At 38.0% G+C, this 26,238-nt stretch overlaps 1 protein-coding gene and 1 pseudogene across 1 annotated transcript in view; both read right to left on the bottom strand.

Moving 5' to 3' along the window:
• Positions 1-3,675: 3,675 nt before the first annotated feature.
• The window catches only part of PPP2CB (protein phosphatase 2 catalytic subunit beta), a 34,315-nt gene continuing 11,752 nt past the window's right edge, over positions 3,676-26,238 (bottom strand). The window contains exons 2-7 of the mRNA XM_044225431.1: positions 15,888-16,097; positions 14,155-14,328; positions 11,415-11,504; positions 11,138-11,299; positions 9,476-9,594; positions 3,676-4,379 (exon numbers count right to left, since the gene is read on the bottom strand). Of these exons, the coding sequence (XP_044081366.1) occupies positions 4,307-4,379; positions 9,476-9,594; positions 11,138-11,299; positions 11,415-11,504; positions 14,155-14,328; positions 15,888-16,097 (828 nt within the window). The 3' untranslated portion in view covers positions 3,676-4,306. The remainder of the gene's footprint in view (positions 4,380-9,475; positions 9,595-11,137; positions 11,300-11,414; positions 11,505-14,154; positions 14,329-15,887; positions 16,098-26,238) is intronic.
• On the bottom strand, positions 25,121-25,235 carry LOC122890647 (annotated as a pseudogene).

Here is a 26,238-nt window from a genome sequence, read left to right as displayed (position 1 = left end):
TTATTTAATTTTTTTTAAGATTTTGTTTATTTATTTATTTATTTATTTATTTTTAAAGATTTTATTTATTTATTTGAGAGAGAGACAGTGAGAGAGAGCATGAGCGAGGAGAAGGTCAGAGAGCGAAGCAGACTCCCCATGGAGCTGGGAGCCTGATGCGGGACTCGATCCCAGGACTCCAGGATCATGACCTGAGCCGAAGGCAGTCGTCCAACCAACTGAGCCACCCAGGCGTCCCCATTATTTGAGAGAGAGAGAGAGCACAAGCAGGGGGAGCAGAATCAGGCTCCCCGCCAAACAGGGAGCCCGATGTGGGGCTCGATCCCAGGACCCCGGGATCATGACCTGAGCTGAAGGCAGATGCTTAACCATCTGAGCCACCCAGGTACCCTCTGGACTCTTAATTTTGTTCATTGATCTGTGTATCTGGGCATACCAATACAACACTGTCTTGATAGTTATAATTTTATAACAAATTCTGACATCAGAAAGTGAAGGTACCCATTCTTGTTTTTCCAAATTATTTTGGCTATTGTAGAGGTTTTGTCCACATATTTAAAATTTATTTTTTCATAACCAGTTTTTCTAAATTTTGTTTTATGGAAGTTGAAAGTTCCTTTATCTTTGAACTTAACTCTTTAAATTCCAAAAAGAATAGATACTTCTGAATATTTTTGCTTTTAATAGTTTCAAGTTTTTATTTAAATTCTAGTTAACATATAGTGTAATATTAGTTTCAGTAGAATGTAGTGATTCATCACCTACATATAGCACCCAGTGCTCATCACCACGAGTACTCTCCTGAATACTCATCACCCATTTACCCTATCCCACCTCTCACCTCCCCAGTAGTCCTGTTTGTTCTCTATAGTTAAAGAATATGTTTATGGTTTGCATCTTTTTTCCCCATGTTCATCTGTTTTCTCTTAAATTACTGAGTGAAATCACTTGGTAGTGGTCTTTCTCGGATTTGTTTCACTTAGCATATACTCCATCCATTTCACTACAAATGGCAAGATTTCATTCTCTTTTATGGCTTTTTTATGGATGCTTAACCAACTTTGCCACCCAAGTACCCCATATACCACCTCTTCTTTATCCATTCATCAAAGGACATGTGGGGTCTTTCCATAATTTGGCTATCGTTGATAATGCTGCTATAAGCTTCAGGGTGCATGTATCCCTCTGGGTCACTATTTTTGTATCCTTTGTGTAAATACCTAGTAGACAATTGATCGTCATAAGGTAGTTCTAGTTTTAACTTTTTGAGGAAATTCCGTATTATTTTCCAGGGTGGCTGTACCAGTTTGCATTCTCACCAACAGTGTAAGGTTTCCCTTTCTCCACATCCTTGCCAAAATCTGTTGTTTCCTGTGTTATTTTTAGCCATTCTGACTGCTGTGAGGTGATAACCTTATTGTAGTTTTGATTCATTACTTCCCTGATTTTGAGCATCTTTTCACGTGTCTGTTGGCCATGTGTGTATCTTCTTTGGAAAAATGTCTATTCATGTCTTCTGCCCATTTCTTAACAGGATTACTTTTTTGAAGGGGTGTTGAGTTGTGTAAGTTCTTTATAAATTTTGGATACTAACCATTTATCAGATGTATCATTTGCAAGTATCTTTGCACCTTCCACAATGCAGAGTACTAACCACTATATGATCACGGCCTCTTTGCACCTTCCAAAGGCTGCCTTGTAGTTTTGTTGTTTCCTTCTCTGTGTAGCACCTTTTTATTTTTGATGAAGTCCCAATAATTCATTTTCACTTCTGTTTCCCTTGCCTCCGGAGATGTACCTGGTAAGTTGCTACAGCTGATGTCAAAGAGGTTGTTGCCTATGTTCTCTAGGACTTTGATGGTTTCCTGTTTCACATTTAGGTCTTTCATTCATTTTGAATTTATTTTTGTATATGGTTTAAGAAGGTTCTCCAGTTTCATTCTTTTGCATGTTGATGTCCCGTTTTCCCAACACCATTTCCTGAAAGACTTTTTCCCATTGGATATTCTCTCCTGCTTTGTCAAAGATTAGCTGACCGTAGCATTGTGTGACCATTTCTGGGTTTTCTATTCTGTTTCATTGATCTATGTGTGTTTGTGCCACTACCATACTGTCTTATCACTACAGCTTTGTAATATAGTCTGGAATTGTGATGCCACCAGCTTTGCTTTTCAACATTCCTTTGGCTATTTAGGGTCTTTCATGGTTCCCTACAAATTTTAGAATTGTTTGTTCTAGCACTGTGAAAAATGCTGGTGGTGTTTTGTTAGGGATTGCTTTAAATGTGTAGACTGCTTTGGGTAATATAGACATTTTAACAGTATTTTTCCTGCCACTTTACTGAATTCATGCATCAGTTCTAGTAATTTTTTGGTCTTTTAAAATTCTCTACAGAATATCATGTCCTCTTATTTTTTCTATTTCTAAATTGCATTGTAGTCAGAGGTGTCCTATTAATTTTCTGAACGTTTTTGAGACTTGCCTTAGGGCCTAGTAATTACCAATTTTTATAAAATGTCTCAAACTTGACAAAAATGTGTGCTCTGTTAGGGCACAGAGATCTACCTATGTCTATTATATCTTCCTTCCTTTCTTCCTCCCTCCCCCCCTTCCTTTTTTTGAGAGAGTGCACGAGAATGGGGAGGGCCCGAGGAAGAGGGAGAGAGCATGGAGTTCAACATGGGGCTCGATCTCATGACTCACATCATGACCTGAGCCAAAATCGAGAGTTGGACACTTAACTGACTGAGCCACCCAGGTGCCCTTCTATTATAGAAATCTTATTAAAATGTTTTATTAAATACTCTACATCTTTGTACAATGAGTTGAATTCTGCCATTATAATAAAAACTTGTCAACCTGATTTTTCAGGATTTTTTATTTTCATAGTGAGGCTATTTTGGTATGTACATACAAGTTTAGAATTATGAGTTAACTCTATTTGTATTAATGTTCTGTTCTTAAATTTTGTCTCAGTGTCTATTTTAATATTAATATAGCTATTTCAGGTTTCCTTTGATTAGTATCTTCCCAGTCTATTCCATCTTTTAATTTTCAACATGCCTGACTTTTTGCTTTTGGTATGTGCCTTGTAATCAGGATATAGTTGGATTTAAAAAAATTAAAAGACATAGGGTCATTTTTTATTAGAGAACTCTGTCCATTGTCATTGAGATATTTATTCTACCATCTTGTTTTCTTCTATAAAGACTTAAAAAATCTAATTTTCTCTCATGTCTTCCACCCTCCAACACTCACCCTTAACACTGACTCTATATCCACCCCCCTCAGAATTTATATATTAGTAATGGAGCTATTTATTACTTACTCTTTCTTATTTCTAGAGCAATGGAGAAAGACAAAATATATTTTGGCTTTTAGAAGATTCTTCCTAGCTATAGAACATTCTACAGTTTTAGCATATACTACATATTTGAATATATTAATAAAACTACCTAGTGGAATATTTAGAAATAAAAATGGTTTTTATGCTCGAAACTTTTCCAGCCTACTATTTGAGGTTTTCTTCTGAATATAAGCCCGACACAAAAAACATTGCCAATAAATTATCTCAACACAACTGTTTATCACAGGTCAAGAGATTTATTTTTTAAGAGGCTTTATATCAAGTGTCAAAAAAGAACTTTTCATTTAAAGCGTACCACAGTAAACCAATTTTTGTTTAAAATGGAAAGTTTATTTGCTCAGTACACCAAATAGGATGCAAGCACTGTCATGACAAATACACAGAAATATGCAGATCGACAGAAAACAGTCACTTAAATGAAGGGAAACCTTTTTAAATGTTATGACAACATACTCCCAAGAATCTTTTCTTCAGTTAATTTAACTATACATTTTCAATAAAATAAAGGGTAATGGATTAAGTGGAAGTTAGCTTGTGAATTTTTCTTAAAAATAAAACTCCAACTCTACCAATCCATGCCAGTTAAACACTATAACTAAAATTTCCAAGTAAGTGCAAAAGGCAATGAAGGAGTTAGTTACCTTTTTTGCTTGAACAGTCCAGAGGAAAATGGTTACTACAAATACAGCAGGCAAACTGTTAAGACTGACCGATCTAGAACATAGTGTTGTACTAAATTTCAGTCTCAAATTGTGCTAAATGCTCATCATTAGTATGGCACATTTTGGTCCATGATAATGTTTAATGCCAAGACAGATCCCAATTTGCTACAGAAACACATACATTACTGTTGCTTTTTTTGTTTTGTTTTTAAATATATATATTTTAAAAAGCCAGGTATACTTCCACATACAAAGGCAGATTTTTCCCAGGAGGAATTTACAGGAAGTAGTCGGGGGTGCGCCGGGTAACATGAGGCTCTCCACGACGAGGTGCTGGGTCAAACTGAAGGCTATAAATGGCAAAGAAGCAAGCAAGTAGTTAAAGGATTTGAATTTAAAAGCAAATCCAAGAATAAGACCCTGTAGAAAGAGTGGTACTGATTTCCCCACTTTTACTATGTTTAGGACTGGAATAACCCTGCGCAAGTCACTTCATGTGTATTCTTCTGTAAAACTAGCTCACAGAGCTATGATGAAAACTGAAGCAGACAAAATGTCTGATTCAGTGCCTGGCAGAAAAGATTTGCAGTATAATTATCAGTTGAATGAAAGCTGTGAGAATGGACATTTTTTTTTAGTTCTAGATTTTAGAGGAAAGCATTTAGTCTTTCATGATTAAGAATGATGTTATTAGGGATGCATGGGTTGCTTGGTTGGTAAAGTGTCTGCCTTAGGCTCAGGTCATGATCCCAGGGGAGCAGTGTCGGGCTCCCGACTTGGCATGGAATCTTCTTGTTCCTTTTTCTCTGCCCCTCCTGCTTATAATCTAATAAATAAAACCTTTTTTTAAAAATTGGTCTTAGCTGTGAGGTTTCTATAGATGACCTTTATCAGGATGAGTATTTTTATTAGGAAAGTGTGCTGGATTTTGACAAATGTTTTTCCTGGCTTAACTGAGACGATCATGTGTTTTTCTGTCCAACAGTTTATTGCTTTGATTTTTCGTATTTTGAACCAACTCTGTCTTCTTGGGATAAATCACAGTTAGTCACTGTGTGGAATTCTGTTTGCATATTACTGGATTCAGTTTTTAATACTCTGCTACAGATTTTTGCAACTATAAGCATAAAGAGTATTGGTTTGTAATTTTCTTAAATTATCTTTGATTTTGGTATTAGGGAAATACAGACCTCAAAGAATACATTGGGAAATGATCCCTCCTATTCTATTCTTAGTCTCTGTGAAACATTCCTGTTAATTCCTTTTTAAACTTTTAGTCATTCCATCAGTACAGTCAACCGGGCTTGGGGGCTTTCCTTTGTAGGAAGTTTTAAAACACTAATTCAACTTTTTCACCTGTTATAGGTCTATTCAGATTTTCTGACTCAATTTTGGCAGTTATCTTTCTAGGAATTTGTCCGTTTTATGCAAGTCACCTAGTTGGTTACCAGACAGTTATACATTGTATTCCTTTGTAATTCTTTTTATTTCAGTAAGGTCTACAGTGACTTTGGTAATGTGAATCTTCACTGATTTTTGTTTGGCTAGTCTAGTTGAGAAGAACCAACTTCTGGCTTTGGTATTTTTTCCATTTATTCCCTCTTTATTTGGTTTGCACTGGGTTTAGGTTCTTCTGTTCCTAGGGGCTTTAAAATGTAAAGTTAGGTTATGGACTTGATCTTTCTAAAATCTGATTTTTAATATAGGCACTTACAGTTATATACTTCCCTGCAAACACTGCTTTCACTGTCTCTCCTACATCTTGGCACTTTGTGTTTTCAATTTCCCTTATGATTTATTCTTTGATTCAGGTCATTTAGGAGTATGTAAATTTCCACATAGTTATACATTTTCCAGTTTCCCTTCTACTTCTGATTTCTACTTTCAATCCACTGTGGTTGGAGAACATATTTTGTAGGACTTCAATATTATTTTTTTTTAAGGGGGAACAGAGGGAAAGAGAGAATCTTAAGCAGGATCCATGCCCAGTGTGGAGCCTAACATGGGGCTTGATCTCGTGACCCTGAGATCATGACCTGAGCTAAAATCAAGAGCTGGATACTTAACTGACTGAGCCACCCAGACACCCCTCAGTAGTCTTAAGTTTACTGAGGCTTGGTTTATAGCCCAGCATATAGTCAATCCTAGAGAATGTTCCATGTACATTTGACAAAACTGTATTCTGCCACTGTTGGGTGGAATGTCCCATAATGTTAAGTTACAGTACTTTTCAAGTATTCTATAGTCACTGGTGATCTTCTGCCTAGTTCTGTTACTGGAAGTGGCATAATAAAGTCCAACTCTTGTCAAATTGTCTATTTCTCCCTTCAGTTCTGTTCATTTTTGCTCCATAGTTAAGTGTGTTGTTTGCAACTGGTATATACTCCTAATGCTTTGACTCTTTCATCATTGTGAAATGTCTTTATGTCTAATTTACAATTTTTATTTTGAAATCTGCTTTGTCCAATTATTAGTATTAACTAGTTCAAGTCATATGGTTGCTGTTAGCATGGTATATTTTTCACCTAATTTACTTTCAACCCATTTTTTTTAATCTAAATTATGCTTTCTGTAGGTATATAAAGCTGATCTTAAAAAAAAATCTAGTATTTTTGCCTTTTTGACTGTACAACTTAAACCACTCACATTTAATACGGACATGACTGGATTTATACCTGCCATTTTTTCTTTTTTTTTGTCTTGTTTCTTGGTTCCCACTTCAACTGCTTTTTTATTAAAAGCATATTTTCTAGTGTGCCATTTAAACTCCTTTAATAAGTTCAGTTATTTTCTAAATTATTATTGGTTGCTTGAGAACTTAACAATACACAACTTAATTCTACTGCAGTTTATAAATTCCAGTCAATTTAGAGAAATTTACTTCTATATAGTAAGTTGCTTTCCATTTCTTAATTTTTTTGCTACTGATGTTAAAATCCCCAAAATGCATTTATAGTTACTTTTTCATACAATCTCATGCCCTTAAAGAAGCTGAGAAAGAGCAGGTGTGTATAGATTTTGTTACATTAACTTCTCATTTTTATCTTCTTCATATTCTTCCTTTGGATTCAAGTTATTAGTTAAACACACATACACAACAGTAACTGTAAATGACAGTATAACTGCATCTTTTTAATGGATTTAAAAACCAGCTACATATAGGTGCAAAAACAAATGGATGTATTTATAGTGTAGCTGAATTTTTAAGAAATGTAACAGACAAAAGAAGAGCAAAGAAAAGCTTTCCTGGGATCACAGTCACCATTGGGAGACAAGATGACTGTGCACATATATTAGCTATACCCACACAAGAACAATTAGAGGACCATCTGGGGCATTCTTGAAAACATTCCTAAGCCACACACAGACTATGCTGGGTCAAATAGTTTATCTCCAAAATTCATGTCGGTTCAGAACCTCAGAATGTGACACTATTTGGAAATAAAGTCTTTACAGATGTTCTTAGTTAAGGTGAGGTCTTACCGGATTAGGTTGAGCCCTAAATTACTCTGTGGTATCCTTTTCTTTTTCTTCTGAGAGAGAGAGAGAGAGAGAGGATGAACAGGGAGGGACAGAGGGAGAAGAGGAGAGAGAATCTCAAGCAAGATCCCTGCTCAACATGGAGCCCAACATGGGGCTCCTCTCATGACCAAGACCATGACCTTAGTCAAAATCAAGTCAGATGCTCAACCAACTGAGCCACACAGGTACCCCATCAATCTGATGGTATCTTTATTAAAGAAGAAACAGATACACAGGGGAGAGTGCCAGGTGAAGACAGACTGGGGTGATGATTGCAGGAGCCACCAGAAGCTAGAGAGAGGCAAAAAAAGATTCTTCGGGGCACCTGGGTGGCTCAGTGGGTTAAAGCCTCTGCCTTCAGCTCAGGTCTTGATCCCAGGGTCTTGGGATCGAGCCCCGCATCGGGCTCTCTGCTCAGCAGGGAGCCTGCTTCCCTTCCTCTCTCTCTGCCTACTTGTGATCTCTGTCTATCAAATAAATAAATAAAATCTTTAAAAAAAAAAAAAAAAAGAAAAGAAAAGATTCTTCTCTAGAGCCTTTACAAGAAACATCACCCTGCCAAAACCTTGATTTCAAACTTGTAGCCTCCACAAATGTGAGAATAAATTCCGTTAAGGCACCCACTTTGTGACTTTGTTAGAGCAGCCCTAGGAAACTGAAACAGATTAATCAACAAAAGGTTATATAACCCTCAATGATACCAGGGGTTTAAACACAATCTCTAACCAAATACTGATCAAGTTACTCTGACCCAGAAGCAACTCCTAGGAAGCCAGGCTTAAAATCCCAGCCACATACATCTCTGATGGTCTGGAAAATGACATTATGTGCATCCTTAAGGCTGCACCCTCTAAGGACTAATCAAACAAGGAAAATCCAAGGTACTAGTATGCTTCGTTGAATTGTGAGCCAAAATACGTATTCTTTCAACTCTGATAGCAACTTCTAGCCATGTATGGTCCCAGTGAGTTCACTGGATTAGGATGAGCCCTAAGATTTTAGTGACCAAGGGGGCTGGAGCACAACCTCTGACCAGTCAAAGTGGCGTATGCCCACCCAGAGGGAACCTCTAAATAAATCTGTTTAGTTAACAAAGGTTTAAAGATTAGGGGGCCTGGGTGGTTCAGGTGGTTCAGTGGGTTAAAGCTTCTGCTTTCAGCTCAGGTCGTGATCCCAGGGTCCTGGGATCGAGCCCCTTGTCAGGCTCTTGCTCAGCAGGGAGCCTGCTTTCCTTCCTCTCTCCCTCTGCCTGTCTCTCTCCTACTTGTGATCTCTGTCAAATAAATTAAAAAAAAAAAAATTTAACAAAAGTTTAAAGATTAAACCCAGGAAAAAAGTCTGAGCAGGTCCCAGAGTAGAATGACTGTGGAGCAGTTTCTGTACACAGGATCTGGAAAGACGGGGAGGGAACAGGTTATACTGAGCCCAATCCACAGATTCTGGCTATTACTGAGATTTAGTGTATTTTCTAGTTTGTGTTTCTCTATGGGCTGTATGCATTTCAGACAATATTTATTTAAGACAATAATTCTTTAGGGCGCCTGGGTGGCTCAGTGGGTTAAGCCACTGCCTTCAGCTCAGGTCATGATCCCAGGGTCCTGGGATCGAGTCCCGCATCGGGCTCTCTGCTCAGCGGGGAGCCTGCTTCCTCCTCTCTCTCTCTGCCTGCCTCTCTGCCTACTTGTGATCTCTGTCAAATAAATAAATAAATTCTTAAAAAAAAACCCAAAAAACCAAAAACCAAAAAACAATAATTATTTAAAATAACCTTCCAGGGAAATAACTGTTTCTGTTGGGGAAAGGGTTTGCCACATTCCGCATTCCACTATTCCAGAAGCAGAAATCCTCCAATTTTAGTAATTGCGTTTAAAATTTTCTTTCTAAAAGCTATTACATACAACGTAAACAATTTTCAGTTACTTACAAGGAGTATTTTAAAGTGTCATCTAATTCCATGATAGCAGCCTGGTTCCCACAACGGTAACAGTAATTGGGTGCACTGAAAATGGTAACCACATTCCGATCATGACACCAATTGTATCCCTGCAATGTTTAAAAACAAAACAAAACACAAAACAACATTTCACTATGAAATTGTAATCTTGACATGGGTCAGTTTAGAAAACTAAATTCAAAAATTCCAAATATTGTTGGTGGCAATGTAGTCCTCTCTGCTCCCTTATATGGTATCCATCCTTAACACTGTGCACCGCACGGAACACTGCAGTGCACTGCTGGGCCAGGGTACTGTGGCGGGAGCTCGGGAACGGCGCTCTTCCACTGACATCTATGCTTCGGCTCTGGCTCAGGTACGTATTAAAATTTCTTCCACAAAGATGGAAGATTTCTTACTTTTCCTTGAGTTACTGCTTTATATATTTTGAATCTATTACTAGGTAAACACAAACTCAGAACTGTTTCTTCCCTAGCCAACTGGGCCAGTTTCCATCAGTTAAGACCTCTTATTTCTATATGCATTTTTTATTTCAGAGGCTGTTCTGATACACATTATTAGCTGTATTTTGGATAATTATCTAACTGATATACCAATATACCATTTTCCTTCTACTTCTAGTCTATAGTGCCATTATGTTTTATTTTTATTTATTTTTTCATTATGTTTTAGATTCATCCCAAGTAGCAGCTGAATTCTGATTATCTAATTCAGAGTCTCAGTATTTTAGGGAAGTAAAAAATTTTAACCATTCACATTTCTTATGATTACTGATATAATTAGGTTTATCTTTACCATATGAATTTATATTCCTTATTAATAACCATGTTCTCACTCTTCCTGCCTCAACTGGGTGACGTTTTCTCTAACATCTTGAAGTCACTCCCTGATTTAAAAGAATAAAATTCAGGAGCGCCTGGGTGGCTCAGTCCTTAAGCATCTGACTTCAGCTCAGGTCATGATCCCAGGGTCCTGGGACTGAGCTCCGCCATCAGGCACCCCGCTCTGCAGGAAGTCTGCTTCTCCCTCTCTCACTCCCCCTGATTGTGTTTCTTCTCTTGCTGTCTCTCTGTCAAACAAATAAAATCTTTTTAAAAATTTATTTATTTATTTGACGAGAGAGACAGACAGACAGACAGTGAGAGAAGGAACATGGCAGGGGGAGAGGGAGAAGCAGGCTTCCTGTTGAGCAGGGAGCCTGACTGGGGTTTGATCCCAGGACATGACCTGAGCCAAAGGCAGATGCTTAACAGCTGAGCCACCCAGGCGCCCCAATAAATAAAAAATCTTAAAAAAAGAGGAAAAAAAAAAGAAAAAGAAACGTGTGGAGGAGGGGAAGCTGGAAGACAGAGACAGAACAGTAAAATATGAAAATATATTTGAGGAATCAATGTAGAATACAAGGGGATTTTTTTGATAATATTTTTGAAACTTTTGTCTATGTCTAAATTATTTTCCAAAGTGAGTTTTAATTTTGCTCTGGCCAACTAGTACTTTCCCCTATTTGCTGAAACCAACTCAATTTTTTCTCATTTCATTTAGGTAATAGGGAGGAATGTTTCACAAAGCCTTATTACAGAGATATATACTTATTTGAAATAAAGATCCTCATCCCCTAGGAAAAAGACATACCTCCATTACAAGTTGGTGAGCTCGAGAAACCAGTGTGAGACCATTGGCATGGTTAAATGTTTCAGAAATGTCCTGTCCAAATGTGTAGCCAGCACCACGTGGTGAGATACCCCATCCACCACGATCATCTGGATCTGACCACAACAGATCACACATTGGGCCCTGGCCAAGAAAATTAAGTACATGTTATAAATTACTAACAGTCAAGTTGAACTAATTTAGCTTTACCACAATGTGATTATATTTCTTTCTTTTTTAAAATTGAAACCAAATTTACCTCATGTGGAACTTCTTGTAAACGATCCAAAGCTCTTATATGATCCAGTGTATCTATGGATGGAGAGAGGCCACCGTGGAGGCAGAATATCTGTTTGTGAATAAAAAAAGAAGGCTTTATTAAATGCTGAAAGTTAATGGAGAGTAAAAAACTAATGGTTACAAAATGTAAATCCTAATAGATTTGCTTTACAAAATGAAGTTTAATAATATTCACTGTTGAGGTGGCTCAGTAATAAGCCTCTGCCTTTGGCTCAGGTCATGATCTCAGGGTCCTGGGATTGAGCCCTGCATCGGGCTCTCTGCTCAGCGGGGAGCCTGCTTCCACCCCTCTCTGCCTACTTGTGATCTCTCTTTCTCTGTCAAATAAATAAATAAATTCTTAAAAAAAAATTCACTGTGGAAAATTTATAAAATACAATGAAAAAGGAAACAAAAATCACATTATTAGAGAAAGCTACCACTACTTTAAAATACTTTTGTCCTTATAATCCTAATATTTTGTGTAGTGTTTTCCCCCTTCTCTAGTGAATGGGATCTCTATTCTTGTGACTCAGCATTACACTTTTTGCTAACATATAGAATTTTTTGGTTCTCTAACAGCAAGGACACTACCAATCCTATTACTGGCTCCAATACTTTTTCAGCTTTCTTAAAGAGTTCTCTGAGTACATAAATCATGTTGTCAGCAAAAATATTTATTAACTTCTCAATGTTTATACCTTTTAATTCTTTTTAATGCTCAGTGCACTGGCTAGGATTTCTAAAACAAAACTGAAAAATACAATTTTTCTGTTTGTTTTGGATAAAATATCTATTCCCAGACCTATCCTGTAGGGTTCTGATCAGAGAGAATAGTAATAAAAAGTTTTAGAGGGCATTTTTTTCCCTGATTTTGATGAGGTTTCTGATGTTTTGCTGATTAAGTACAGTCAGTATAAGTTTCCTTATTCAATTACTGTTATCTTATTTTACTACTTAATTAGTTTTATTTTTTTTTGGTGCTTGCCATGTCTGGTTTAGTGAGATGATACTTTTGAAGCTCTCCATTCCTAAGCTCTAGAACATAAATTATGCATGTTCCTTAAAGGTTTGGTAGAATTTGCCCATAAAACTGTCTAGACCTGATTATAATAAAGCTGTGCCCTGTTACTGTGATATGTAAGCAGATCCATATTGATGGTAATGACTTATTTCTGATTCCTAGTGATTTTTTGGTATCCATTTGTGTTTTGTTTTTTTTTTTTAAATATTTTATTTATTTATTTATTTGGCAGAGAGATCACAAGTAGGCAAAGAGGCAGGCAGAGAGAGAGAGAGGAGGAAGCAGGCTCCCTGCTGAGCAGAGAGCCCGATGCGGGACTCGATCCCAGGACCCTGAGATCATGACCTGAGCCGAAGGCAGCGGCTTAACCCACTGAGCCACCCAGGTGCCCCCATTTGTGCTTTTTTAAAGATTTATTTTATTGGGGGGGGGGCGGTGCAGAGTGACAAATCCTGAAGCAGATTCCCTGCTGAGCTGGGAACTGACGTGGGGACTTGATCCCAGGATCCTGAGATCATGACCTGAGCTGAAATCAAGAGACAGATGTTTAAACAACTGAGCCACCCAGGCACCCCTCCACGTCTGCTTTTATCTTTAATCCTTTAAGTTTATTTTACTATGGCTATTTACTTAAGTTTATTTATTTATTATAAACTTTATTTATAATTTATAAATTTATTTATACATAAGCTATTTTTATAAACTTAATATTAAGTTTATTTACTATGGCCATTCATTGAGTTAAATATTTCACATTTCCTTTAATTTTTTTTTTTTACAAAATGAAATGTGAGATTATGTATTTCCTTGCATTTCACCCCTGTTTACACCAAAACTTTTGGTCTATATTGTACTGCCACTGTCATTTAGAAATAATTTGTCAACTCTTAAAGTCCACATTGTTTTCTTTCATTTTAGCCAAGTCTAGGCAAAATATTGTTCTTTAAAATTAATTATTGCAGTGTCCAATATCATGGCTGGGAAAATGTGGACTGTCAGGGCCAAACAGAAAAGGCTATCACCAAATTATGAGTGATCTATTGTGCCCATGACAATTCTAGGCTTTTATACAGTTTAGGAATTGCAGACTTGCACCACATGTTATTTACTGGTACTGTACGCTTCATATTTAAAGTTAAATCAGTTCATGTTCACAGGGATTTATCTCTTAGAAACTCAAATATAGAAACTTGCACAATTTTCTTATACTTCTGAATGTTTTACAGTATGTCTATAATACTCGTTACAGGTGGAAACAAAGCATGCACTTCTTATGTAATACACATTATTGCTTGCAATTACCACGAAAATGGGAATAAAAAGTTATTAATGGTAACCAGCCAACAATGTGTTTACGGATGGAGCTAGTTTTAAAAAACAGCTTTTCGTTACACTAGTATTGTACTTCAGGGTCTTAAGCATTTATTTATGATATTTATAATAGGAAAGCATATTGGCAAATTCCTTAGCAATAATATTTACACACACATCTGAGGACAACAGGGAAATCTGCTGATCACAATGTACATAAAACTTACCCTAATTCTCTATTCTGAAATTTTAATTATAGTGAAAAGAGGCAGAGAAGGCCAAGGGGATGCAGAAATGTCATGTAAATCTAAACCCTAAGTTACTAATAGAAAATCTTTTCTTACTTTTATTTCTGCCCCACCCACTGTATAAGCACATACCCTACCTGTCCATCTACTAAAGCTGTAAGTGGAAGATAATCAAATAGATCTGTAAAGTATTTCCAAACATTGGCATTTCCATACTTCCGTAGGCATTCATCATAAAAGCCATATACTTGGGTAATCTGTCGGCTTTCGTGGTTTCCTCTCAATATTGTAATGCGTTCTGGATAACGCACCTGCAGGAAAAGCAAAAGAAATTCATGGTACAAAGCATATTTTTACTGGTGTTAAGCACATTAACTTCTGACCCATTTTTTAAAAAAATGGTTCTTTTGTGTGCTGTTACATTGTGCTAATTCTTATTCATAAACATTTTCTCATTTATTATTAACTGACCTTTGAAATATTTATAGTCCATCGTCTTCATTACTATTTATACCACCCTCACTGGAATGCTTTCTAACTGGTATCTATGTTATTGTAACAAAACTGTATATGATTCTTGGTCTTTAATATCCTCTTGATCTTCAAAGGTTCACCAGTCTTCTATGTCTTTTCAGAACACTATGTCTTACTGCTGAATGGATACTGATGGCTAAAGATTTAGACCTAAGATAAATTCCATTATATACTAATTTCTCTCTCCCCTTTTCTTATTTCCCACAGAAAGACTGTATTTGCTAACAAAAACAGGCCTTTGTCAAATTTGAGCAAGATTTCAAATGTACTTAGAGTCTCCTTTTCACAACAAAACAGAGAGACATACCTTACTGCTAGCATACTATTTCGTCAGGAATGTGTCTGATAAGAATTCTGTAAACCAAATTAACCTAAAAGTTGCAAATGCATATTTCAGTTTATATGTATTAACTATCCATTATGTGCCCAACATTAAGCTCACATTTAAAGTTAGGTACCAGGTCTACATAAATGTAATAATACATGACTTCTGTTTAGGGATTCATCTCATCAAGGAGATAGGAGACATAAATAATACAAGGTAAAAAGCCACTATGTGATATATGTAAGGGGTGGGAAATTAAGTTTCTCAGTAATTCAGAGTAAAAGGAATAACGCTAAAGTGGTTGAAGGCTTCAAGAAAGATGTAGGGTTTAAGTAAGTTTTGGCAGAAGAGGTAAGAAGTCAGAGTAACCTTATGGGGAAATCAGATGGAAATAATGAAGACAGGCAGAGCACTGAAACTCTGATCAGAGATACAGAGTTTATGCTACCAAATACTGGCAGGCAAATTCAGGCTACACTACAAAGGGCCAGCCAAGCAGTCTGAGCTACCAGCAACATGGAATCTCTGAAGAGTTTGGGGACAGAAGAGTAGTAAGAAGTGTTAAATAACAGAGATTTAATCTTGAAGCATACGTAAGGCAGATTTGGAGGGATCAGCAACATTAGCTCCCATACTTTTACAGTAACTGAAGCTGTGAAGTGATTGTAGACATAATTGTGTGATAGAGAAAAACAGACACAGGAATAACAGACTTCTCAAGGCAAGAATTAAATTGACTATATATGAGGGAAACCTAAGGAAAAGATGGTTCTAAGACTTCAGCTGTGGATTATCTAAGGGAATGATTTACCAGAATTACGCAGGACACATTGAATTTATAATTTTCATTTTTCTCTCTTTTCCAAGATGTAAAACCAACTATTATATTTCAAGGGGCTGTAAACTGAATAGATCATAAAATATAACAGATGATATGCAATACTGCCATCCTCGCCTTTTGGAAGTTTAAAGCTTGAACAAAAAAGTAAAATTGAATTTCATTAATCATACCTTTAATGCTACAAGAAGAGTCACAGTCTCCACTGAGTAATAGCCTCTGTCTACATAGTCGCCCATGAATAGATAGTTTGTATCTGGTGATTTTCCACCAATTCTAAAGAGTTCCATAAGATCATGGAATTGACCATGCACATCTCCACACACCGTAACAGGACAACGCACCTCTTGCACATTTGACTCTTTTGTTAAAATTTCCTTAGCCTGTTAAAAAAAAAGAAAAGAAAAGAAAAGAAATCATTAAAAGCAACATTTCTTGCACAGTAAAAGAAAAGCCTGGGAAAAAAGACATCTGAAATGAGTCTTAGAAAATCATAAAACTAAAACCACAATGAGATATTGATTATTAGGATAGCTAAATTTAAAAGGTAACAAATGTTTCTGAGGATGTGGACAAATTGGAACTCTCACGCACTGCTGGTGGAAATGCAAAGTGGTACAGCTGCCGTGGAAGAGTCTGGCAGTTCCTCAAGATGTTAAACATAATTACCATATGATCCAGCAATTCTGTTCCTAGATATAGGCTTAAGAGAAATGAAAACTTAAGTTTACACAAGATCATGGCAGTTTTATTCATAATAGCTAAAAAGTGGAAACTACCTAAATGTCCAATAAGTGATGAGGGGATAAATAAAATGTGGTGTTACTTGTTCAACGGAGTATTATTCAGCAATAGAAAGTACTGATACATGCCACAACTCTGGAAACACTGCTAAGTGCAAGAAGGCAGTCACAAATGGCCATATATATTATGACTCCATTTATGTGAACTGTTCAGAAGAGGCTAATATACAGAGACAGAAAATTGCCTAGGGCTGAGAGGATTGGGGGATAAAAGCTAAGAGGTACAGGGGTTCCTTTTGTGGGAAATGAAAATATTGTGGTGATGGATGTCCATATCTGACTATACTAAAAGCCAATGAGCTGTACACTCTAAATGAAATGCATTATATTCAGTAGGAGTACATCTAGGGGAATTCTATCTCAAAAAAGTTGGTTTTGGGGGGCACTTGGGTAGTTCAGTTGGTTAAACATCCAATTCTTGATCTCAGCTCAGGTTCTGATTTCAGGATTAGGAGTTCAAACCCTGTGCTGGGCTCCATGTTGGGCATGCAGCCTACTTAAAAACAAAACAAACCTTCCTTCCCCCCGCAAGAAATAATCTTTTTTTTTTAAAAAATATTTTATTTATTTATTTGACAGACAGAGATCACAAGTAGGCAGAGAGGCAAAGAGAGAGAGAGGAGGAAGCAGGCTCCCCGCTGAGCAGAGAGCCCGATGTGGGGCTCGATCCCAGGACCCCGGGACCATGACCTGAGCCGAAGGCAGAGGCTTTAACCCACTGAGCCACCCAGGCGCCCAAGAAATAATCTTTTTAAAAAATACCTTAATTTTTTCAGTGTTTCAAGATACATTGTTTATGCACCACACCAATAAATAATCTTATCTGCATTTTTAAAAAGGTTAATAAAAGTAACAAATCGCTTATTCAAAATTTTGGCAAACAAACACCTTATACCAATTCATAGGCTAATGTTCAACTTCCTTATTCCAACCATTTTATGTATCAGTAAAACTAGAAGGTCCTGAAGGACAGGATTTATATATAAACAATGGCAAATTAAATATATGAACTAAGTTCAAGTTCCTTACACCTCATCTACCCAGCAACTTTGCCTAATAGAAAGAGCCCAGAATCAGAGAAAATTAAAAAAGGCCTCTGAAGTACTAAAACAGATGATGATAAAAGTATATGTACCTCCCCACCAATCTGCCAGAAGAGTCTCCTAGGCTTTCTTCTGGCTCTTTAGGCCTTCTTCTGGCCCTTTTGTTATGTGCAAAATTCTTCTTCTTCTTCTTCTTTTTTTTTTTTTTTGTAAAGTTCTAGTAAGAGATTTACAGCTTCCAGGTCTATGGCTGATTAGGAACAGAAAACCACAAAAGACAAGTGGTAGGAACTGGGACCAAGAATAAGAAACAACCTGAAACAGGGTGATGGCACAGAAAATGATACAGCAACAAAAGTCAAACACTAAGGATGAAACTTAAAGTAGGACCCAGAAGAGGAAAGCTGAAACTGGTAGGAGAGTAGAATTTTAGGGACATTTCTCTGCCCTGCCAGATGTCATCATCTAGGAGCATTTAAAAACATGAATTTAGAGTTTCTATACATATCCTATCGCTCTGTATCTCTGTCAACAGACTAACATTCTTCCCAATGGGTGTGAAACAGTATCTTTTAATTTGCACCTCTACTTTTTTTTTTTTAAAGCAGATTTTTGTGTGTGTGTGAGTGAAAGAGAGAGAGAGAAATGCCTAACTCACAAAATCAGGCTTTCTATTTGGTTGTTTATATTTTCCCTATATAGTTGTATCAGTTTTCCCTCTTTATGGTCTGTGCTGCTTGGCTGGGTTTTGTTTTAGAAATTTTTCTCCTGGGGTGCCTGGGTGGCTCAGTTGGTTAAGTGTTTGTTTCTGGCTCAGGGCATGATCTCAGGGTTCTGGGATTGAGCCCTGCGTCACGCTCCCTGCTTAGTGGAGAGTCTGCTTCTCCCACTCCTTCTGTGCTTCCCCCCTGCCCTTGTGTACAGCCTGTTTCTGTCTCAAAGAAATAAAATCTTTAAAAAATTTGTTCTCCACACAGAGGTCAAAAAAAGCATTTTTGCATTTTTATCCGAGTTTTGTTTTTCCACACTTAACATCTTTAATTCAGCTAGAATTTGTTATATGACATATTGTAGGGTTCTTTTTTTAAGATTTTAAGTAATCTATACCCAGTGTGGGGCTCAAAATCTACAACTCCAAGACCAAGAGTCCCACACTCTTCTGACTGAGCTGGCAGGCACCCTGTGATTCATTTTTTATTTGATTTTTCCTAATGGCTAGTCAGCAGGCTCAGCATTATTATTTATACAGCGCTTCCTTTTGTAAATACCAACGTTCTATTTCCTGATTTCTTACCTGCACTGAAACAACCCTGTACACCCTCTTAGATTCCCTTATAATTCTTTTTCTGAAGACACTGCCTGTCCTCTGAACTGCACTGCGGTCACCGCTGACGGCGCCCTGCCTGGCTAGAGTCTAAGCAGTGGTGGTGGAGCTGCCTGGGCCTCACTTCAAGCCCTAACTATGCCCCGCTGCTCCTCTCCTTCCAGATGTGGATGGAATGCCACATGGTGGGATGGGGGGATCCATGCTGTTTTCCAGAGTGGCTGCACCAGCTTGCATTCCCACCAACAGTGAAGGAGGGTTCCCCTTTCTCTGCATCCTCGCCAACATCTGTCCTTTCCTGACTTGTTCATTTTAGCCGTTCTGACTGGTGTGAGGTGGTATCTCACTGTGGTTTTGATTTGTATTTCCCTGATGCTGAGTGATGTTGAACACTTTTTTGCGTCTGTTGGCCATTTGGATGTCTTCTTTGCAGAAATGTCTGTTCTTATCTGCTGCCTAGTTCTTGATTGGATTATTTGTTCTTTTGGGTGTTGATTTTGGTAAGTTCATTCTAGATTTTGGATACTAGCCCTTTATCTGATACGTCATTTTCAAATATCTTTTCCCACTCTGTCAGTTCTTTTGGTTTTGCTGACTGTTTCCATTGTGTGCAGCATTTATTAATTCCCACTCTACCACATGTGAGACTGGTTTGTTTTCTGCCAATGAACCACAGGTTTAAAGTCAAGATAGTTGATTTTTTGTTGATTTCAATTCTCTTTGTAGACAAGGGAATGGGTGAGAGGGCTCACAAGGGGGAGTGTGGAGTCTAGAATGCCTATTCATGTCTGAGGATTTTTATGGTTCACTCCATTCCCAGAGGGGAATACTCTGAGACCCTGGACATGTTCCCCAATCAACGTGTTGTCTTAGTTTGGGCAGTCTTGATGCATTCAATTTTGTCCCTATCATTCCCTATTCCTTTCCAATAGCCATTTCCACCACTTCTCAGACAAAAGAGAAACGAGTTCCAAGTCCCATTTTAACTGTCTCCATTCAGAGATACTGGGATATCAAAAATCCTCTGGGTTTTGCTGGCTCACCCACAGGGCTTGGAACGGCAGGGTGTACTGAGGAATAGTACCTCACTGTGTCACTCAGTGATCACAGCCCTGCTGTGCCTCTTTTCAGTTACTGATTATTTCCTGTCCTTTAACTTTTTTTCTGTTGTTCTTATCATTATTAGTAGTCAGAGAAAACAACAGGTAATTATCCATTTTCCTTGCCGTTGGCCAGACCACATCTGGAGTAACCTGATGCATTAGGTGGTGATTAAAGGACAAGGACTACAAAAATATGCTTCCTTTCCATTCACGAGATTGGCAAAAATGACATTTACCCATTGTTACCACCCCCCCTTTTTTTTAAAGCAAGGCTATTCTCAAATCCTCTGGTGAGCATGCACATTTATACATCTTCTTCGGAAAGCAACTGACAGTAGCTAACACAATGTAAAGTGATCTGAGGCAAAGACTGCCTAACCTCAATATCTACTCTTCTCTTTGTTCTCTGTAATTAATCTAACTGTAGCCAAGGCAGTCACACTCCCAGCTCAAAGACTACACTTTCCAGCTGCCTTAGTTCCGGCTGCAATAACAAGTATGGCTTTCAACAACAGAAAAACAGAAATTGCTCCCTCACAGTTCTGAAGGTTGTGAAGTCCAAAATCAAAGTGCCAGCCGGCTCGATTCCTGGTGAGGACCCTTACCCTGTTCTGCGGAAGCATGCCTCTGCACCTCACACAGCAGTGTGTGAGAGACATCATCTCTTTAGTGTCTCTTCTGATAAGGGCACCAATCCCACTCATGCGAGCTTTACCAAACTACCTCTCAAAGGCCCCACCTCCAGATACCACCACAGTGGTAATTAGGCTTCATATATAAATTCTGGGAGGACACAAATAGCCCCTAGCACCAGCCTCTCATGCAGCTACAAATGGCCATGAGACTTAAGTTCTGGTCTGAGACGTAAGGAATGTTATGTAGCAACCAGAAAGTTTCCTTAAGGAGGGGACATGCCCTTCAACCCTCTCCATTCTGTTTCCTGGAATGTTTATGTGACGACGGCTGCAACTCCAGAAGCCACGTGAGACCGTAAGAACAAGAACTGCTCCCTAGCAACAGCAGAACAGAGTGCTGGAAGATGTGGCAGACTGAAAAAACACCCACAAAGATACAGTCACATCCTAATCACCAAAACCTGTGAATATGACCTTACATGAAAAAGATGGGATTAAGGATTCTGACATGAGCAACTCCTCCTACATTATCCTGACAGGCCCTAAATGAGGCAGAGGGAGTTTTGAGAGAGACAGACAGACAGACACACACACACACACACACACAGGAAGACAGAGATAGAATGAAGTGATGGGGCCATGGAATGCCAGCAGCCACAAGAAGCTTAAGAGGCAAGGGACAGATTGTCTCCAAGTTTCCAGAGGGTGTGTGGCCCTGTTGACACCTTGATCTTGGACTTCTGGCCTCCACAGCTGTGAGAAAAATAGACTTCTGCTATTTTAAGGCAGCCAGTTTGTAGTAATTTGTTGCAGCAACCACAGAAAAATAACACACCAAGTGTCTGATTTCCTAGCAACTTTGTAGAGCTACCGTATCACCCCTGGAGTGTTTATTTCTGGATCTGCCTATACATTAAGAAAAATAAAAAAACTGCTACTTTGGTTAAGCCCTTACTTTAGGTTTTCTTTTATATGTATGAAACCTAATGCAGATATCTGATATAAAGAGCATTTGATATATAAATGAAAAACCAAGTCATAAAACTACTACGTGATCACCTGTTAGATAAGGAAAACTGTCTAGGAGCTCCACTGTAAGAAGGTGCTCTAATTTTTAAGTAGGTTATGTTCTCCAAATAGCTGTTTAAGTCATGGGGCAAAATACTTATAGCAAAGTCAGCCAAGGCCAGTGAAACCACAAATGCATCGGGGGTAAAGAAAAAGTCCTTAAGGAGTTTACGAAAACCAAATCCCAAAGTCAACAGGATCCTAGTGAAATAGCTGAAGATTGATAAAATAGTCAGCAGAAGTCTCTCAAAAGCAACATAACCTCCTGCAATGGAACTATCAACTGGAAAAAAAGTCAATGGCAACAGGCTTAAAATGAGAAAATCACTGTCATTTACTTAGCAAGCAACAAGTAATTTTTCAAGTTAAACAAGAATGAGTAACCAAAATTTTGCAGAAAGTTTAAAGAGAATCCTTAAGTCAGAACATTAAGAATTTAACAAGCTAATCATACGTAAAAATCTATTAAAGGAAACCTTACAAAAAACAAAGTAAAAATTATTTAACATATAGTACCCTGTATGGGACAGCATTAATCAGGCTGATAAACCATTCACTTTGATATACACCATACATACACAGCAATCACCCGACACATCAAAACATTCCTGAATGTTATGTTTATGTGTACATGCAGCAAACATTTGCAAAGTGTCTATTGTAGGCCGGGCACCAGAGATAAAGAGAGGAACAGCTAAACTCTCTAGCATCAACAGGCTAGCTTAGGCTCAACCAAACAAAATAAAAATTTCTGGGAGCGCCTGGGTGGCTCTGTTGGTTAAGTGCCTGCATTTGGCTCAGGTCATGATCCTGGGATCCTAAGATCTAGCCCCGAGTCAGGCTCCCTGGATCCTGCTTCTCCCTCTCCTCCCTGCTCATGCTGTCTCTCAAATAAATAATAAAATCTTTAAAGAAAAAAAAAATTCTGGGATGCCTAGATGGCTCAGTCGGTTAAGCAGCTGCCTTCGGCTCAGATCATGATCCCAGAGTCTCTGGGATCGAATCCGGCATTGGGCTCCTTGCTTAGCAGGTAGCCTGGTTCTCTCTCTACCTCTGCCTGCCACTCTGCCGGCTTGTGCTCTCTCTCTGACAAATAAATAAATAAAATCTTAAAAAAAAAAAATTCTCTATACAAAAAGAGACAAAGGAGAATCCTGGGGAAATATTTAGAGCACATAAGATAACAGAAACATACTGACATCTATTATCTAAAGATATCTCTAGAATAAAGTATGTCTAAAAAAATCACTAACTGGCAGTCAATGTTAATAATGAAGACATATTTTTGAGAAACCCTAAGAAACTATGTGAGTATTTGGGAATATAAAACTCTAAATTAGGGGCGCTTGGGTGGCTCAGTGGGTTAAGCCGCTGCCTTCGGCTCAGGTCATGATCTCGGAGTCCTGGGATTGAGTCCCGCATCGGGCTCTCTGCTCAGCAGGGAGCCTGCTTCCCTCTCTCTCTCTCTGCCTGCCTCTCTGCCTACTTGTGATTTCTCTCTGTCAAATAAATAAATAAAATCTTTAAAAAAAAAACCTCTAAATTAGCCATCTTTGTTTCAATTGTTGAATCAAGACGGCCTGTAATTATTTTTATACTAACTGACTTAAAATATAATTTAAAGTTTTATTTTCTGGGCACCTGGGTAGTTCAGTCAGTTAAGCATCTGCATTCTGCTCAGGTCATGACTTCAGGGTCCTAGGATGGAGCCCCACATGGGACTCTCTGCTCAGCGGGGAGTCTGCTTCTCCCTCTGTGCTTTCTCTCTCTCAAATAAATAAATCCTTTAAAAAAGTTATATTTTCCTGTATTATAACATCAAAAAGTTATTTTTAAGTCTGGGTAAGGAGATATTTATAATACTGATGGTTTTAATAGTTCCAAGAGTTGTAATATTGAGACTGAAGAAACTTTATTCTTTTGAAATTTTAATTGCCAATATAATAAGTATCAATAATACATCCTGCATAAAGAAAAGCTGTTTTCAGTCCTTAAATTTTAAGAGTATAAAGGGGTCAGGAGACTAAAAAGCTTAAGAATTTCTATGTTAATGCCTCTGTTCTGTTTGACCTACATGTAAGATAACAGAGATCATGTAAAGGGTAAGCAGGTTCACACTGCTACAAAGCCATGTATCCTATTCACATCAACTTGTTTTCAATGAGTATTAGTGACCTATTACAGTAATCCAAGGTACTGATGTTAGAATATGTAAAACAAATCACAACGAAGGTTCGCATACATGTTGTAGAAATCACGAAGTCTTTATCTCCAGATTCATTTATGTCAGTTGGGTGCACCTAGCCCAGACTTTTAATTTGAAATGACTCTATGCAGTAGGGACAATGACAAGTTCTATTCTAAAAGAGCTGTTCTCTACAGCATTCTAAAACCTTTCTAAGGTGTGATTTTGACTCCATGTGCTTTAATTTCCGTGTAATTTCCAACCTGGGTTCTCCAGCTTCCCTTCTGATTCTAGGGTACCAAATATTCTTCTGTTTCTGCTTAAATTAGCCTGGTAGACCTTTCCAAGAGTTATGAACAATGTAGCTCATGTTTTTACTTCTCTTTGCCAACGGTTTCATTAGAATGAGATTACATGTACAGAAATCTTCCAGGAAATAGGGACTCTCCCCCCGGTTCAAATCTAACTGTGTAACCTTAAGACTTACATACTTTTTACTTTCTTACATGTAGACAAGGTATCTATTGGTCTGTAATTCTAGAACAGGCAGTACTGGGGTGCCTGGCTGGCTCAGTTGGGGGAGCATGTAACTCGATCTTTGGGGTTGTGAGTCTGAGCCCAATGGTGGGTGTACGGATTACTCAAATAAAGAAACTTTAAAAAGTATGCAGTCTTACTTCCACAATATAATCTGGAAATAGCTATTCCTTTCCAAACTGAAATTTTTTAAGGGTTGATATTCAGCTGTGTGGCAAATACGTTATTTTACTTAACATTATATTACTAAAACTATCCTTTTCAGTGGGGAAGGCAGAGCAGACAAACTGAGGCTCTGAGAAGCCTGGAGGTAGGCATCCCTTGGTGCATCTTCTCAAGGACCAATAGGGCAGCACTACTTCCATCTTTCCACCTACCTTCTTTTGACTCTCAATAAACTGAATTGCCAACTCATGGTCACAAGAGGGTGGTGCATCTCTAGTCACTGTTTCTGGTACCCTATTTCAGCAAGAAGGCAGAAAGGACAAAAGACCAAAGAGTACATGCTAGCCTAGTCTATCCATCTTCTAAAACTTTCCCAGAAGTCTCACTCAGCCACTCCTGTTACATTTCACCAGCCAGCTGAGACGTGCTCCCTGCTGCCCTAATGCATCACTGGCATGTGACTAGAATGTGGGTAGAGTCACTGCAAGGTGGAATTCCCATTACACCTGAAGGAAATTTTAACTTATTAGTTATCTAATACAGAGTCTGACAAATAGCTCAAAAATGTTTAAAATCACAAATGAAACAACTTTTCAGTTAGCAATAATCGTGCCTCAGATAAACCTCGTTGGCTATGATATTGCCACTGTGCAAAGCTGACCAAGTTTAATCCATAAGATAGCTTCCCAGTTTGGTCAGGAAAAAATATCTACTGAATAGTACAAATCAGTGGAAGGTTCAGTTGGACCTAATGTTGTCTATTTATTACTATTATTATTTTTTAAATCAACACTCAGCTGACGGTTCCAACTCTAAATAGAAATTCTGCTTCATATGCAATCCTTATCATTTACTTTAAATATAAAAATGAAAAGCACCAAAATACAAATATTCTCCAATTCAATTTTTCTTTTAAGGATATATGATTATCTTAAACCAGCACAGATTTTATAAAACCACATGGATGGGTTAAAACAGGATATAGAGGGGCGCCTGGGTGGCTCTGTCGGTTAAGCATCTGCCTTTGGGTCAGGTCATGATCCCAGGGTCCTGGGATCGAGCCCCACATTGGGCTCCCTGCTCAGCGGGAAGCCTGCTTCGCCCTCTCCCAGTCTCACTGCTTGTGTTCCCTCTCTCACTGTGTGTCTCTCTCTCTCTGTCAAATAAATAAATAAATAAATAAAATCTTAAAAACAAAACAAAAAAACAGGATATAGAACATGTATATGTTTCACAGTAATACTCTCTGGGCTTCTTACTACATAGTAGTGAAGAAAGTAGTTCTCAGGCATTCGATATCCACCCCATCTCCCAAATTTCTATCTCTATTGTACAGATCCCCTATTGTTTTAAAATATTTGATTTTTAACTCACACCCTTTCTTCATATTCCTAGCTCACCAAGTGCTCATATTATTTTAAGATTACTTTGGCTTGCCTTCAGGGAAATTATGTGTTAGGATGGCAGAAGTATACAGTTCATCTAATATTTAAAATTCTTAATGTGAAACCCTTTGTGTGTCAGGGGCCCCCTAAAACATCCCCAGGTTTGGTGGTGATTTGCAAAGACCAACAGAACTCAATATAGAATCATACTTGTGGTTATTAATTTTTACAACATAAGAATACAAAGTAATATCAGCAAAAGGAAAAGGCCTAGGG

The sequence above is a fragment of the Neovison vison genome, chromosome 11, assembly GCF_020171115.1.
Source record: "Neovison vison isolate M4711 chromosome 11, ASM_NN_V1, whole genome shotgun sequence".
Classification (NCBI taxonomy): Eukaryota; Metazoa; Chordata; class Mammalia; order Carnivora; family Mustelidae; genus Neogale; species Neogale vison.
The sequence above is the reverse complement of the archived record's forward strand: the minus strand, read 5'-3'. Positions and strand labels throughout refer to the sequence as shown.